Genomic DNA, 12624 nt, shown 5'->3' with positions numbered 1-12624 from the left:
TATGTATTGTTATACCAATACAATACAGTTGAGTGAGCGCCCACCTCCATATTTTCAGTGTCCTGTCTGTGTCTCCTTTTATGTTTTCCATATTTGGTGAACCTTGGTGTTCATTTGTAATATGTATGTTTTATGATTTTTTTTCTCAATAAAACTTTATTAATTGTTTATCTCTACACGCTTCTTCTCTGTGGTTTTTTACATTTGTTTTATGCGTGGGATTTTTCACATTGTTTAGGGACCCCTGTGGTTTATAGTATTGAATAAGTAAAGTAAAGGCCCATAGTGTTGTGCCAATTTGAACAGATATTTTAGGAAAGAGAAGATTTGTTGAATTCAAGATAAGCTGCCAGAGGGGTCTGGCAACCGTTCCCACCACCCACCATCTGATAAATCAGGATCAGTATAATAAAGAGAGTAAAATGAAACAGGAGAAAGGGGATACAGGAATAGTAAATGACCAAGCGAATACTACCTAAACTAGCAAAATAATCAGATACAAGAAGGCATCCAACTATTTAGAGAATATGCTGAGTCCTTGAATAATAATGAACTGTTGCAAACTTCTTGGGAATGTATCTTGCACCATTAGGTCCTCATTGCACTGAATGTGCTGTCCATTCAGATGTGAAGTGCCTCACTTTACTCCTAAGTACAGCTGTGGCTCTAGTACATACAAAGCAGTGAGATGACAATCATTTAGAAGGCTCCATTCTGGTCTCCTGATAGTACTGGGAACAAGGTTGTTTCATTTGCATGGGCCAGATGTCCTGCATGAATTATGCACTGTCTGCCGTGTGGCAAAATCCCTGGAGCCAGTTTAGATTATATTGGTAAATTAAGCATCACCTATTTTGTCGACTAGGTTGTAATTATGATGGGTGTTTGGTATAAAGGGTCATGTGTGTAGTAAGTTATATGCTAATCCCTGTCTGAGGAGTGGTGAAAATATTACACTTGCCTAATGTTTGGGATGTTAAACATCAGACTCATGATTAAAATGCAAAAAAATGTGTAAAGATCTATCTAAATAAATAATCTTATGAATATGTAGGAACAAAGATTGTGCAAACATAAAAAAAAAACTGTTGCTTGTAAAAAATACACAATATCTGATATTACATGACTCATTATTCCTTCCAATAATTAATATACTTATACAGAAAATAAAGCAAAACTGGTACTAATAAAAAAAAATACATGATATCTAATCTCAGATTCAATCCATTAGGTATTCTGGTATCCAATTTAATGATCCAGAATACCTCTCTTGTCCGTAGTTTTCTAATCCAGTCCCCCCCATCACCCCTCATCGTAGACTCACAGCAGACCCCACTTCCCGAGTCCATTCTGGAAGAGGGCATTTCCTTAGGTGTACTAAGTCAGCGTCAACTAGATTACTTATATGTTCAGAATCCAAATTTTCCCATCCTACATTGTTTACCTAAGTCCCACAAAGGCACTTTCCCACCCCCTTTTTTTCCCTATACTTTTGGGAATGGGTTCCCTTACTGATAGATTATCACTTTGGCTAGATGATGTTTTACAGCCACTTGTAACGAGAATTCTAGGCTAGATCAGATATTTTTTATTTTCCATACAGCAAATTGAATGGGACTAGGAATGTTTGTGGGTCACATGTTGACGTGACCTCTTTGTATAGCTGTATTCCCCACGATAGATCTTTATTTGCTTTGGATTATCATTTAACCAAATACAGCAATTATTTGTCCTGCCTTAGACAATACATTCTAGATGTCACAAATTTTTTGTTGTCACATAACTTTTTTCCTTTGATGCGTCTTTCTTCCTCCAGGTCATGGGTTGACCAATGAGGGCCAAATTCTCTCATTGGCCAATGTCCTGGCGGGGGGGGGGGGGGGGGGACTGGACCTTGCACGTGCCTTCAGATTTTTTAAGTTATTTAAACACCCAATCCAGACAATTTGAATTGTACGATGTCAGTGGACAAATATCAGATTCGTTTTTTGGGATGTGCAACTTATTGGGGAGCCATCAACAAGATCTATTCACTCTGTTATTCCGTAAAGAGATTTCAGGAAATATGTTGTTACATGCATCTAGTTCTCATCAGAGACATAAGTTTCAAAACTCGCCTAAGGATGAATTTTTCAGAGCCCGTCACATTTGTTCTAAGGACATTTTTTTTTTATGGCAAATCTATGTTTACGAAATTTCCCCAAAGGGAAAAGCAAACATAAGAGAAAAAAAAAAACTTAAACATTACACGGGTCATAAGAACAGTAGGCGTAGAAATCTAATAAACCAATCCATTGGACCGAGCATTAAACATAATGAAGCAGGGAAACATCCAGTAGATGTAAAATATAACCCACTACTTCAGAAAGGCAGAGTCAGGAACTAAGAAAGGAAGAAAAGAGAAAGATCAGAAAAACAGGAGAGGCAAGAAGGAGAAAAGGGAGGCCAGGGGAAAGAAGAAAAAAAAAGAAAAAGACAAAAAGGGAGACGGAGGCAAGACCAGACCAGAGACAGACGGAAGAGCAGGAAGACAGGACACGACAAAGGTGGGAAGGGAAGGAAAGGGAGGGAGAGGGGAGGGTGGTGGGAACAGAGTAGGAGGGATACCCAGGCGGACTGCTCGGAGGCCTATGACAACAAAGTCATGAAGGCAGTGGACTCCCTAAATGAATCCCAGGGGTGCCAGATGGCAAAAAACTGTGTGTGTCTGTCCCTATCATATGCTATAAGCTCCTCCACCCTGCGAAACTTATTCAATGTTTCCACAAACTCCAGCCTCGACGGGGGAGTAGGGGACTTCCAGTGTCGAGGAATAACAGTGCGAGTGGCACTTAAAAAGTGACGCAATAATCCCCCTTTAGCACGTGGAATGGAGGAGGGATAGAGCGATAGACGGGCAGGAAGCCGGGAGGGTGTAATAGAGTCAGAATAAATTTGGTTAAACAAGGCAAATACAGACATCCAGAATGGCTGGATGTGCGGACAATACCACCAAATGTGGAGATAGGACCCCACAACATTACTACAACGCCAACAAATGCTCGACACCGTCGGGAACATGGTATGAAGCCTATCCGGACACCTGTACCACCTTGAAAGTATCTTGAAATTACGTTCCTGTGATTGAGAGGAAAGAGAGGTTTTGTGTGTCAATATAAACAGCTTAGATACATCCGAATCTGATATAGACACACCCAATTCCACTTCCCACTTAAGGATGTAAGGGGGTTTAAGATCGGTCTCCGCCTCCGTTCGCAACACTCCGTAGACTTGAGTAACAACATGGGAGGGGGAGCTAGACGCCACACACAACCACTCAAAGGGGGTAAGCTGCCTAAGAAGCTGTTCTCTCGGGTGTAGGGAGTTGTAGAACTGCCGTAGTCTCCTATATAAGAGCCAGGTACACGAGAGGTGGGAAGTCACGGGAGGTGGTCCAATCAAATCTGAACCGCTAAAGGCTTGATGTGTGCGAGGGAAGGAGGTCACTGGGAGTCCTAGGAGAGCGTGAATGCCCTGAGGGTCTGCAAATTGGGTATTGCTAAAGAGGGGGGTTAAGGGACCAGGTATTCTTCAATACCAAGTCGCAGATGGGAAGCAGGACCCTGGAGAGGAAGGGAAGATCCGCGCCCGAGGGGCGGAGATCGGGAGGGATCCAAGGCAGTGCTGCTGGATGGAGAGCGGACAAAGATGTCTCAAGGGCAACCCATTGTTTGGAGCTGGAGAGCTGACAGAGATCAACAATCCTGGTGCAGACCGTGGCCAAGTAGTAAAGACGGAAATCTGGGAGACCAACACCTCCCTTTTCCTTACGTCTAATCAGTATGCGATGAGCCAGTCTCGGGCCCCCAGGGGACCACAGAAACCGAGAACAAATGGAATGAAGGCTTGTCAGATAAGCTACAGGAATACGGATGGGCAAGGTCTGCAGCAAGTAGAGCACTCTGGGAAGCACATCCATCTTCAAAGCAGCCATCTTCCCAAACCAAGATAAGGTGAGAAGGCGCCACTGCCTCAGGTCAGACTCGATATTTGACAGCAGGGGATAAAAATTAAGAGAAAACAAAGAATGTAGGTCAGCAGTGAGGTGGACCCCGAGATAATGGAGGGAGCGATGTTGGAGACGAAAGGGGAACTGAGAGGTAAGCCATGCAAGGGTGTCCGGGGAAAGGGAAATGTACAGCAGTTCGGATTTGTGGGTTTTCACCTTGAAGTTGGATACAGCACTGAAGGCCGAGAATTCAGAGAGCACAACAGGGAGGGAGGTGTGTGGGGAGGTGTCATATAGTAGGAGATCGTCAGCGTAGAGGGACAATTTATAGAGGCAATCCTTAAGCACCAAGTCCAGAATGGAAGGATTCTGTCTCAGTGCCATCGAGGAGGAGAGGATGCCGTTGACACGAACCTGAGCCGACACCCCAGCATAAAGTGCCATGATGGAATGAAGGAAAACAGGACACATGCCAAGGGCCTCTAACGCTAAGTGCAAGAAATCCCAACTAACCCTATGAAACGCTTTCTCAGCGTCAATGGAAAGCAAACACATAGGGATACGGTGAGATCTGGCTGCAGCAACGAGAGAGATCGACTTTAGGGTATTGTCCCTGGCCTCCCTGCCCGCCACAAAGCCCTTCTGGTCATTGTGAATCAGTGAGGGGAGCAGGGAGCCCAGGCGTAATGCCAGAAAATTGGCGTACAGCTTGAGGTCTATATTTAATAAAGATATGGGACGATAATTGCTACATAGGCCAACATCTCTATCCGGTTTAGGGATCTCAACTATATGTGCCATCAGGGACTGAGGAGGGAAGGAGGCTCCCACCACCACCGCATGAAAGGAGGAAAGCATGGGAGTAGCCAACAGATCACTGTAAGTTTTGTAAAAGCGTGCCGTAAGGCCGTCAGGGCCCAGACTCTTGCTGTTTTTCAGGATCACAGATAATAGTTCCTCAGTCCCCAGTGGCGCCTCTAGTGCCTCCTAGGAGTCAGGGGATATTGTAGGCAAGTTATGCGACGAAAGATATGTTCTGATCTTGTCCCGGAGAGCATCAGGGGGAAGATCAGCGTAGTGGCCAAGGATATTGTAGAGGGATTCATAATAAGAGCGGAATTCCTCCACAATATGAGAGGTGCTGTGGACCCTACCCCGGGAAGCAGACTGCAGAGAAAGCACATACGACGAGGAAAGCTTAGGGGGCAAGGCTCGAGACTACCATGTGCCACAGTGGTCAGCGTACTCATAACAACCCCTATGGGCACGTTCAGCGAGACAAAATGATTTCTTGTCTAAGCAGGACAACAGTTTTTGTCTAGTAGAGGAGATGCGGGCTTGAGTGTCTATGGTATAGTGCTGCTTATTGAGGGCCTCAAGGGAGGCTAGTTCAGTGGAGTTGAGCCACATGGGCGATAAACACCCCCCGTGGCATACATTTAAGCGTCTCCCATTTAACCGGAGCCGGGGTCTCATCTGAACTATGGATAACAGCAAAATCGGGGATTGTCCGACAGATCTCAGCACTGCACAGCTCATCCCTGAGGAGATGGTCATTGAGCCTCCAGGTGCGGGAGGGGAGAAAAAGAACTTGGCAAGGATCGGGGCATGATCAGACCATACCATATTATCAATGGATTAGCGCAGGGCAAGGGACAGGAGGGGGTGACTGACAAATATCATGTATAACTGACTATAGGAGCGATGTGTGGGAGAATAGTAGGTGTAGTCCCTATCATCAGGGTGGAGGACCCTCCACAAGTCTATGAGTTTACGAGAGTGGAATTCCTTACGTAATCTACGGAGTGCTGCAAAGGAAAGCGAAGACCTACCAGAGGAAGAGTCAACCGTCGGGTCCCAGATCCAGTTGAACTCACCTCCCATGATGACCTGAGAGGAACCAGCAAAGGAGTCCAGGCGAGTCAGGAAGGCTAGAGCAAAAGCAACTTGGCCCTGGTTAGGGAAATGAACAGAAACTAAAGTGAACACTTGGGAGGCATGAGAGAATTGCACAAACAGGTATCTACTCATGGGGTCCTCTAGTACCTTAGTGACAGAGGGCAGGAAGGTCCAATGAAAGGCTATAGACACGCCTTTGGACTTAGCAGAGGGGTTCATAGAGTGGTACCAGACAGGATAGTTACGATCTTTTATGGACGGAGGGGAAGAGGCTAGAAAATGGGTTTCCTGAAAAAGGGCCACAGGTACACCCTTCTTGTGAATATGATGGAGAAGCTGGCACCTTTTTTCCGGAATATTAAGGCATTAAAGGAGCAGACAACTAAAGAATCCATAATAAGGGTAGGAGGTGAGGGAGGCGGGGAAGACACAAAAGGGGTAAGGGTAAGCACAAGAGGAGGGGAGGGGGATAGGAACATGAAAAGAGTAGGGAGAAGAACAGAGAGAAAAAAGAAGAAAAAACTAATGCGGCCAATCAGTGGCCCTAGAAGGTCAGTATACCTGTTAATGGCCAACCCGCTGGACATCAGCGCTACTTGGGGAAGTGAAAGCCCGAGAGAAACAAATCCTGCACCCCCCCCCCCCCCAACAGCAGCAAAATATAACTAATGTGAATGATAAAAATTAAACACCTCGTCACCCCCAGAACAATTACCCGTATATACTCGAGTATAGGCCGACCCGAATATAAGCCGAGGCCCCTAATTTCACCCCAAAAACCCAGGAAAAGTTATTGACTCAACTATAAGCCTAGGGTGGGAAATACATGATCCCCCCCCCCATGTAATCATCCAGTCCCCCGTCATCATCACCGCCTGTCAATCCCTTCATCAGTGGTCTTCAACCTGCGGACCTCCAGATGTTGCAAAACTACAACTCCCAGCATTCCTGGACAGCCATAGGCTGTCCAGGCATGCTGGGAGTTGTAGATTTGAAACCTCTGGAGGTCCGCAGGTTGAATACCACTGCGGCCTTTGTCATCATCCCCCCCCCCCCCCCTTCATCATCACCGCCTGTCAATCCCTTCATCAGTGGTCTTCAACCTGCAGACCTCCAGATGTTGCAAAACTACAACTCCCAGCATGCCCGGACAGCCATCGGCTGTCCGGGCATGCTGGGAGTTGTAGTTTTGAAATATCTGGAGGTCCGCAGGTTGAAGACCACTGCGGCCTTCGTCATCATCCAGCCCCCCCTCTGGATTGACAGGCGGAGAATTCACTCGAGTATAAGCCGAGGGGGGCGATTTCAGCACGAAAAATCGTGCTGAAAAACTAGGCTTATACTCGAGTATATACGGTAAGTAAAAATACAAGGCACAAAAAAATTTGTAGAACGCAGATCAGTACATGGCAGAGACATGAAAGTGCATCTATGATATCAGAATACAGACAGAACTAAGGCATTTGGTTAACAGACACAGGCATACACCAGCGCCAGAGGCCAGATAAGTAGGGGCCACCGCGAGGCCCAGTCAGGAGAGCGTCTCATGGAGGATTGGATAGAGGGGATCCTCCAGCCCGTGCTGGGAACTTGCGGGAATTATATGTGTGGGGCACAGCACCGGGGGCATTATATTATATAATGCCCCCTGTGCTGTGCCCCACACATATAATGCCCCCTGTGCTGTGCCCCACACATATAATGCCCCCTGTGCTGTGCCCCACACATATAATACCCCCTGTGCTGTGCCCCCCACATATATAATTTATATGTGTGGGCACAGCACAGGGGGCATTATATGTGAGGGGCACAGCACAGGGGGCCCCCCTGTCATGTGCTCTTCACAAATAATGCCCCATGTGCTTTGCCCTGCAGCCCCTCACATAAAAAATTCCCCTTTTTCTTCCCCCTCCAAGTTTTTAAATCCCCCTCTCCCCTCCTCCTATATGATATAGTGCCCCTTACAGTGGCACATATTCTGTCCCCCTAATCCCCTGGGCCCTGAGCATACTCTTCAGTACTTACAGGATGCGGGCCGTGAGGACGGGATCTCCGGGCGCCGGCGCGAAGATGTGACGTCATCGGGCCAGCCTGCAGTGGATCGCGTCCCCGCAGCTCACACACTGTGTACTCACAGCGTGTGACAGCCAAGGTTAGTGAATGGTGGAGCGGGAGCTTACAGCTTCGGCTCCACCATGCTAGGGGGTGGGGGGCAATTGCCTCGTTGCCCCCCCCCCCCCCCTGGATCCGCCACTGCTACAGTGTGGATCTTGAGAGCGGCATTACTACAATCTGGTCTGTGGCAGGCAGACCGCCGCGGTAACGCATGCCATTTAAGACCTGCGGACCTCACCATTCATCCTTAGGTGACGTTTGTTGGGATATCCATCAGGCTGGTAACTATATTTCAATTTTCCATCTTACACTTGCCATATCGGAATGCCGGAGTATTGAAAGTTACATCAATTCCATATTGTTTTACCAGTGTTAGGTATCGGTGTATGTTCTTATATTATGTTATGATTTATGCTATATCTGTTTTTCCTCGGCACAAGGGCCCTGTGTTGTGAGGTTAAATCACATTTATTTATTTAGTTTATATTTTAATAAAATGTTATACTAGTCTTGAGGGGTTGGTTTTTGTTTAATAATCTAATTTACAAATCTGTTTAACTTTCTGGCACCAGTTGATTTAAAAAAAAAAGTTTTCTACGGGAGTATCCCTTTAATCACAACATATATATATATATATATATATATATATATATATATATTTGCATAATAAGATATATAATAAGGTTATTGTAAAATTAGTAATTTATTAATGGATGTTATGTTACATAAATACATCAATACCTTTTCCTCTTCTTTCTTTGTTACGCAGTAGCATATTGTAGTCCTTGCTTCTTTGTATTTGTCATGCCAACTTAAACCATGCATTTCCCCTTTAAATAAAGGCAGTGCTTTTTATCTCCTCCCATCTCAGTGAGGCTCAAATACAGAGCAGTCAGGAAAGAAATCCCTGTGTGTATTCTGCTCACAAAGCAAAGCCTTTCACAGGTAAGAAGCTTTTATTACTGCAAACTACATAGTTCTGCTACTAAAAGTGGATGATTTTATGCGGTGACGATCCTCTGCGCTGTGTATAGGAATGACACGTTTTGTGCCAAGTTCTACAAAGGAGTAATTGTGATACTTCTGAAGAGCTGTAATGAGTATGCAGTCAGGCAGAAATTGTGTTGGAGCATAATCTGAACTTTAAACAGTTGTGATTTTAACCCCTTAAGGACACAGCCCATTTTGGCCTTGAAGACATAGGAAATATTCATATTTGCTTTTTTTGTTTTTAACTCCTTTTCGTTTTTAAGAGCCACTTCTCTTTTATTTTTTCATTTACTGACCCATACAAGGGCTTGTTATTTTGCACAACCAATTGTACTTTGTAATGACACTCTTCATTTTACCATAAAATGTACGGCGCAACCAAAAAAATATTTGTCGTGAGAAGCTGAAAAGAAAACCGCACTTTGCAACTTCTGAGGGGTTGCATTTTTGCGCAGTGCAATTTAGAGTAAAAGTGATTTTTTTTTTTTCTTCTGTAGGGCAATACAATTAAAGGGGTACTCCGGTGAAAACCTTTTTTCTTTTTAATCAACTGGTGCCAGAAAGTTAAACAGATTTGTAAATTACTTCTATTAAAAAATCTTAATCCTTCCTGTACTTATTAGCTGCTGAATTCTACAGAGGAAACTCTTTTCTTTTTGGAATTCTCTCTGATGACATCACGAGCACAGTGCTCTTTGCTGACATCATTATAATAATAATAACTCTTTATTTATTGTTGTCCTTAGTGGGATTTGAACCCAAGGCCCCAGCAATGCAAGGCAGCAGTGCTAACCACTGAGCCACAATGCTGCCCTTAGCATACATCTGCTATGCACTGTTGCTAAAATGGACAAGTTCATCCATGCAATTAGCCAATATTTTAATACGCCAAATCTGACATGGTATTGGGGTGCAGGGAAAAACATAAATAAAAGCAGATGCAATAGTACATATTCTATATCCGTTCACCCCTGCTGCTGATTTCCAGTTCACCTGTGCTATTGGTGCTTAATCGTCATATACACGCAAAAATTTACGATTAGGGAATCGGAATGAATACAAAAGCTTAGGTAAAAGGAGCATTTTTAACATGGCAACCCTGCCAATCCATCAGATCATAGCTTTTGATAAAGCTTCAGCTTCTGTCGTTATTAAAGAAGACAACAGAGGTACATAGTTAGCTGTCTATAACGATGAAAGAGGATAAGTAAAATTGACAACCCCCCCCCCAATGTAATGGATATGGAAATTCTATTTTAAATGGGTACTCCAGCCATAAGACATCTCTGGATAGGCGATAAGATGCCTGATCGTGGGACCCCTGCAATCTTTCATGCAGCACCCTGTTATCATCAGCCTCCAGTGCAAACATCACTCCGGGTCTGTTGAATCATGATCACAGCCGCCACGCCCCCTCCCATAGGCTTGCATTGAGGGGGTGGAGCGTGATGTCACACAGGGGCGGAGCCGTGAGGTCACGATACTCTGGCTCCGTGATTTATCAGACCCGGAGCGATGTTCGCTCCGGAGGCTGATGATTGCGGGGTGCTACATGAAAGATTGTGGGGGTCCCCAGCGGTGGGACCCCCTCAATTAGGCATCTTATCCCCTTTCCTTTGGATAGGGGATAAGATGTCTTAGGGCCGGAGTGCCCGTTTAAGGTGATAATTGCAACACTTTGCGGTGCACATAATCGCACATTGCTAATACCACCCTTCCATTGCTTTTGCGATTAATTGTACAGCTCTATTATAGACTGACTATGATAAAAACCAAAATAACATCATTTTAACCTCCATTCGGTTAGCTTACTTTGGAACATTTTGAAGTATTTTTGCTGGTTGGAATAGCATTGCTGCATTAATTCGTGGAGGACCCTATTTATAACGAATGTCAGATATCTGATGGAGGTATACATTACACAATTCCCCAGACATATACCTTTTTTGGACACTGGGAAATGCTATGTAAAAGTAGGCTAACTTTCACAGAATTATGATCTGTACCGGGGCACTGGTAAGAAGCTACATTGCTGGACTTCATAATGCTTACCAATTTCTGTGGAAAGAATGAAATAAGCAGTTGCTTATCTCCCAATCACATAGTGTGACCATCTTAAAGGTGAATTCAAATGGCAGGTTTGTTGCAGGAATTTCTGCGACTCACATTTATTTAAATAAGGCTTATGTGCTGGCCAGCAAAACAATCCCAGTCAGAAATATGGAACAGATTTATAGTTTTAGTTTTTTTTTTTTATTGCAGAAAAATCCTTTCATGCTGTGTGTGAATTCACCCTTGCTGATCAAAGGGCTACATCCAGCTAAATTTATATTCAGATGCTTTCAGTTTGTATATTCTTAAATGGGTACTCCGGTGGAAAACTTTTTTTATTTTTTTTTTATTTATTTTTTATCAACTGGTGCCAGAAAAAAATTATTTGCAAATTACTTCTAGTAAAAAATCTTAATCCTTCAAGTACTTATTAGCTGCTGAATACTACAGAGGAAATTGCTTTCTTTTTGGAACACAGAGCTCTCTGCTGACATCTCTGTCCATTTTAGGAACTGTCCAGAGCAGCATATATTTTCTATGGGGAATTTCTCCTACACTGGACAGTTCTTAAAATGGACAGAGGTGTCAGCAGAGAGCACTGTGCTTGTGATGTCAGCAGAGAGCTCTGTGTTACAAAAAAAAAAAAAATTCCTCTGTAGTATTCAGCAGCTAATAAGTATTGGAAGGATTAAGATTTTTTTAATAGAAGTCATTTACAAATCTGTTTAACTTTCTGGCACCAGTTGATAAAAAAAAAAAAAAAAAAAAAAAAAAAAAAAAAATTTTCACCGGAGTACCCCTTTAATCTTTAAGTTAACTATTACATGTACAATCCCTGTAAACTTTGACCTATGTTCAATGTTGGTGAAATCTAAGTTACTGTTAACAGTATTTGTTAATATCTGATTTTTCTGATTTCTAAGATCTAGCCTTAAACTCTTTACACAAAAAATGATGAAATATAAGCACCTTCTGAGTTGGCCCATAGACGATTTTCCAAAGGTAAGAAAAGCTCCCAGTAGCTAAATACAGTTTATAAATTTTTTGGGATAATGACATGCTGTTGTTTGTTTTAAATGCATGGGGAAGATTTTACAAAACCTGTGCAGAGGAAAAGATGACCAGTTCCCTATAGAAACCAGATTGCTTCTTTTATTTTTTATTTTATTTTTTTAAACTAAAAGTGATCTGATAGGTTGCTATAAGCATTGGTCAACTTTTGATAAATCTCCCCCCAATAAACTCATGATTTCGCTTTGAACCTTTACTGATAATCTGTTACTACCAGTTATAAACCAGCTAAATAAATATATATATATATATATATATATATATATATATATATATATATATATATATAGAAACAACAGTGCTTCAGCTCACCCCAGGTGCGCACGGACAGGGCGCGGACCTCGCCCAAATGAACAACAGAAGAAAGAGGAGTCCAGCGTCCAGAAACTCGGAGGATAATATTTATTCACCAGATGGTCATAACAGGAACACAGGGTACAGTGACGTGTTTCGGCTTTACAACAAAGCCTTAGTCAAGCCGAAACGCGTCACTGTACCCTGTGTTCCTG

General features: G+C 43.5%; 1 protein-coding gene across 1 annotated transcript in view; it reads left to right on the top strand.

Moving 5' to 3' along the window:
- Positions 1-8869: 8869 nt before the first annotated feature.
- Positions 8870-12624, top strand: part of LOC130272641 (enoyl-CoA delta isomerase 2-like) — a 31936-nt gene continuing 28181 nt past the window's right edge. The window contains exons 1-2 of the mRNA XM_056518475.1: positions 8870-8947; positions 11968-12046. Coding sequence (XP_056374450.1) covers positions 11996-12046 — 51 coding nt within the window. The 5' untranslated portion in view covers positions 8870-8947; positions 11968-11995. The remainder of the gene's footprint in view (positions 8948-11967; positions 12047-12624) is intronic.

This window comes from Hyla sarda, chromosome 5, assembly GCF_029499605.1.
Source record: "Hyla sarda isolate aHylSar1 chromosome 5, aHylSar1.hap1, whole genome shotgun sequence".
Lineage (NCBI taxonomy): Eukaryota > Metazoa > Chordata > Amphibia > Anura > Hylidae > Hyla > Hyla sarda.
This window is presented reverse-complemented; position numbering and strand designations above follow the sequence as displayed.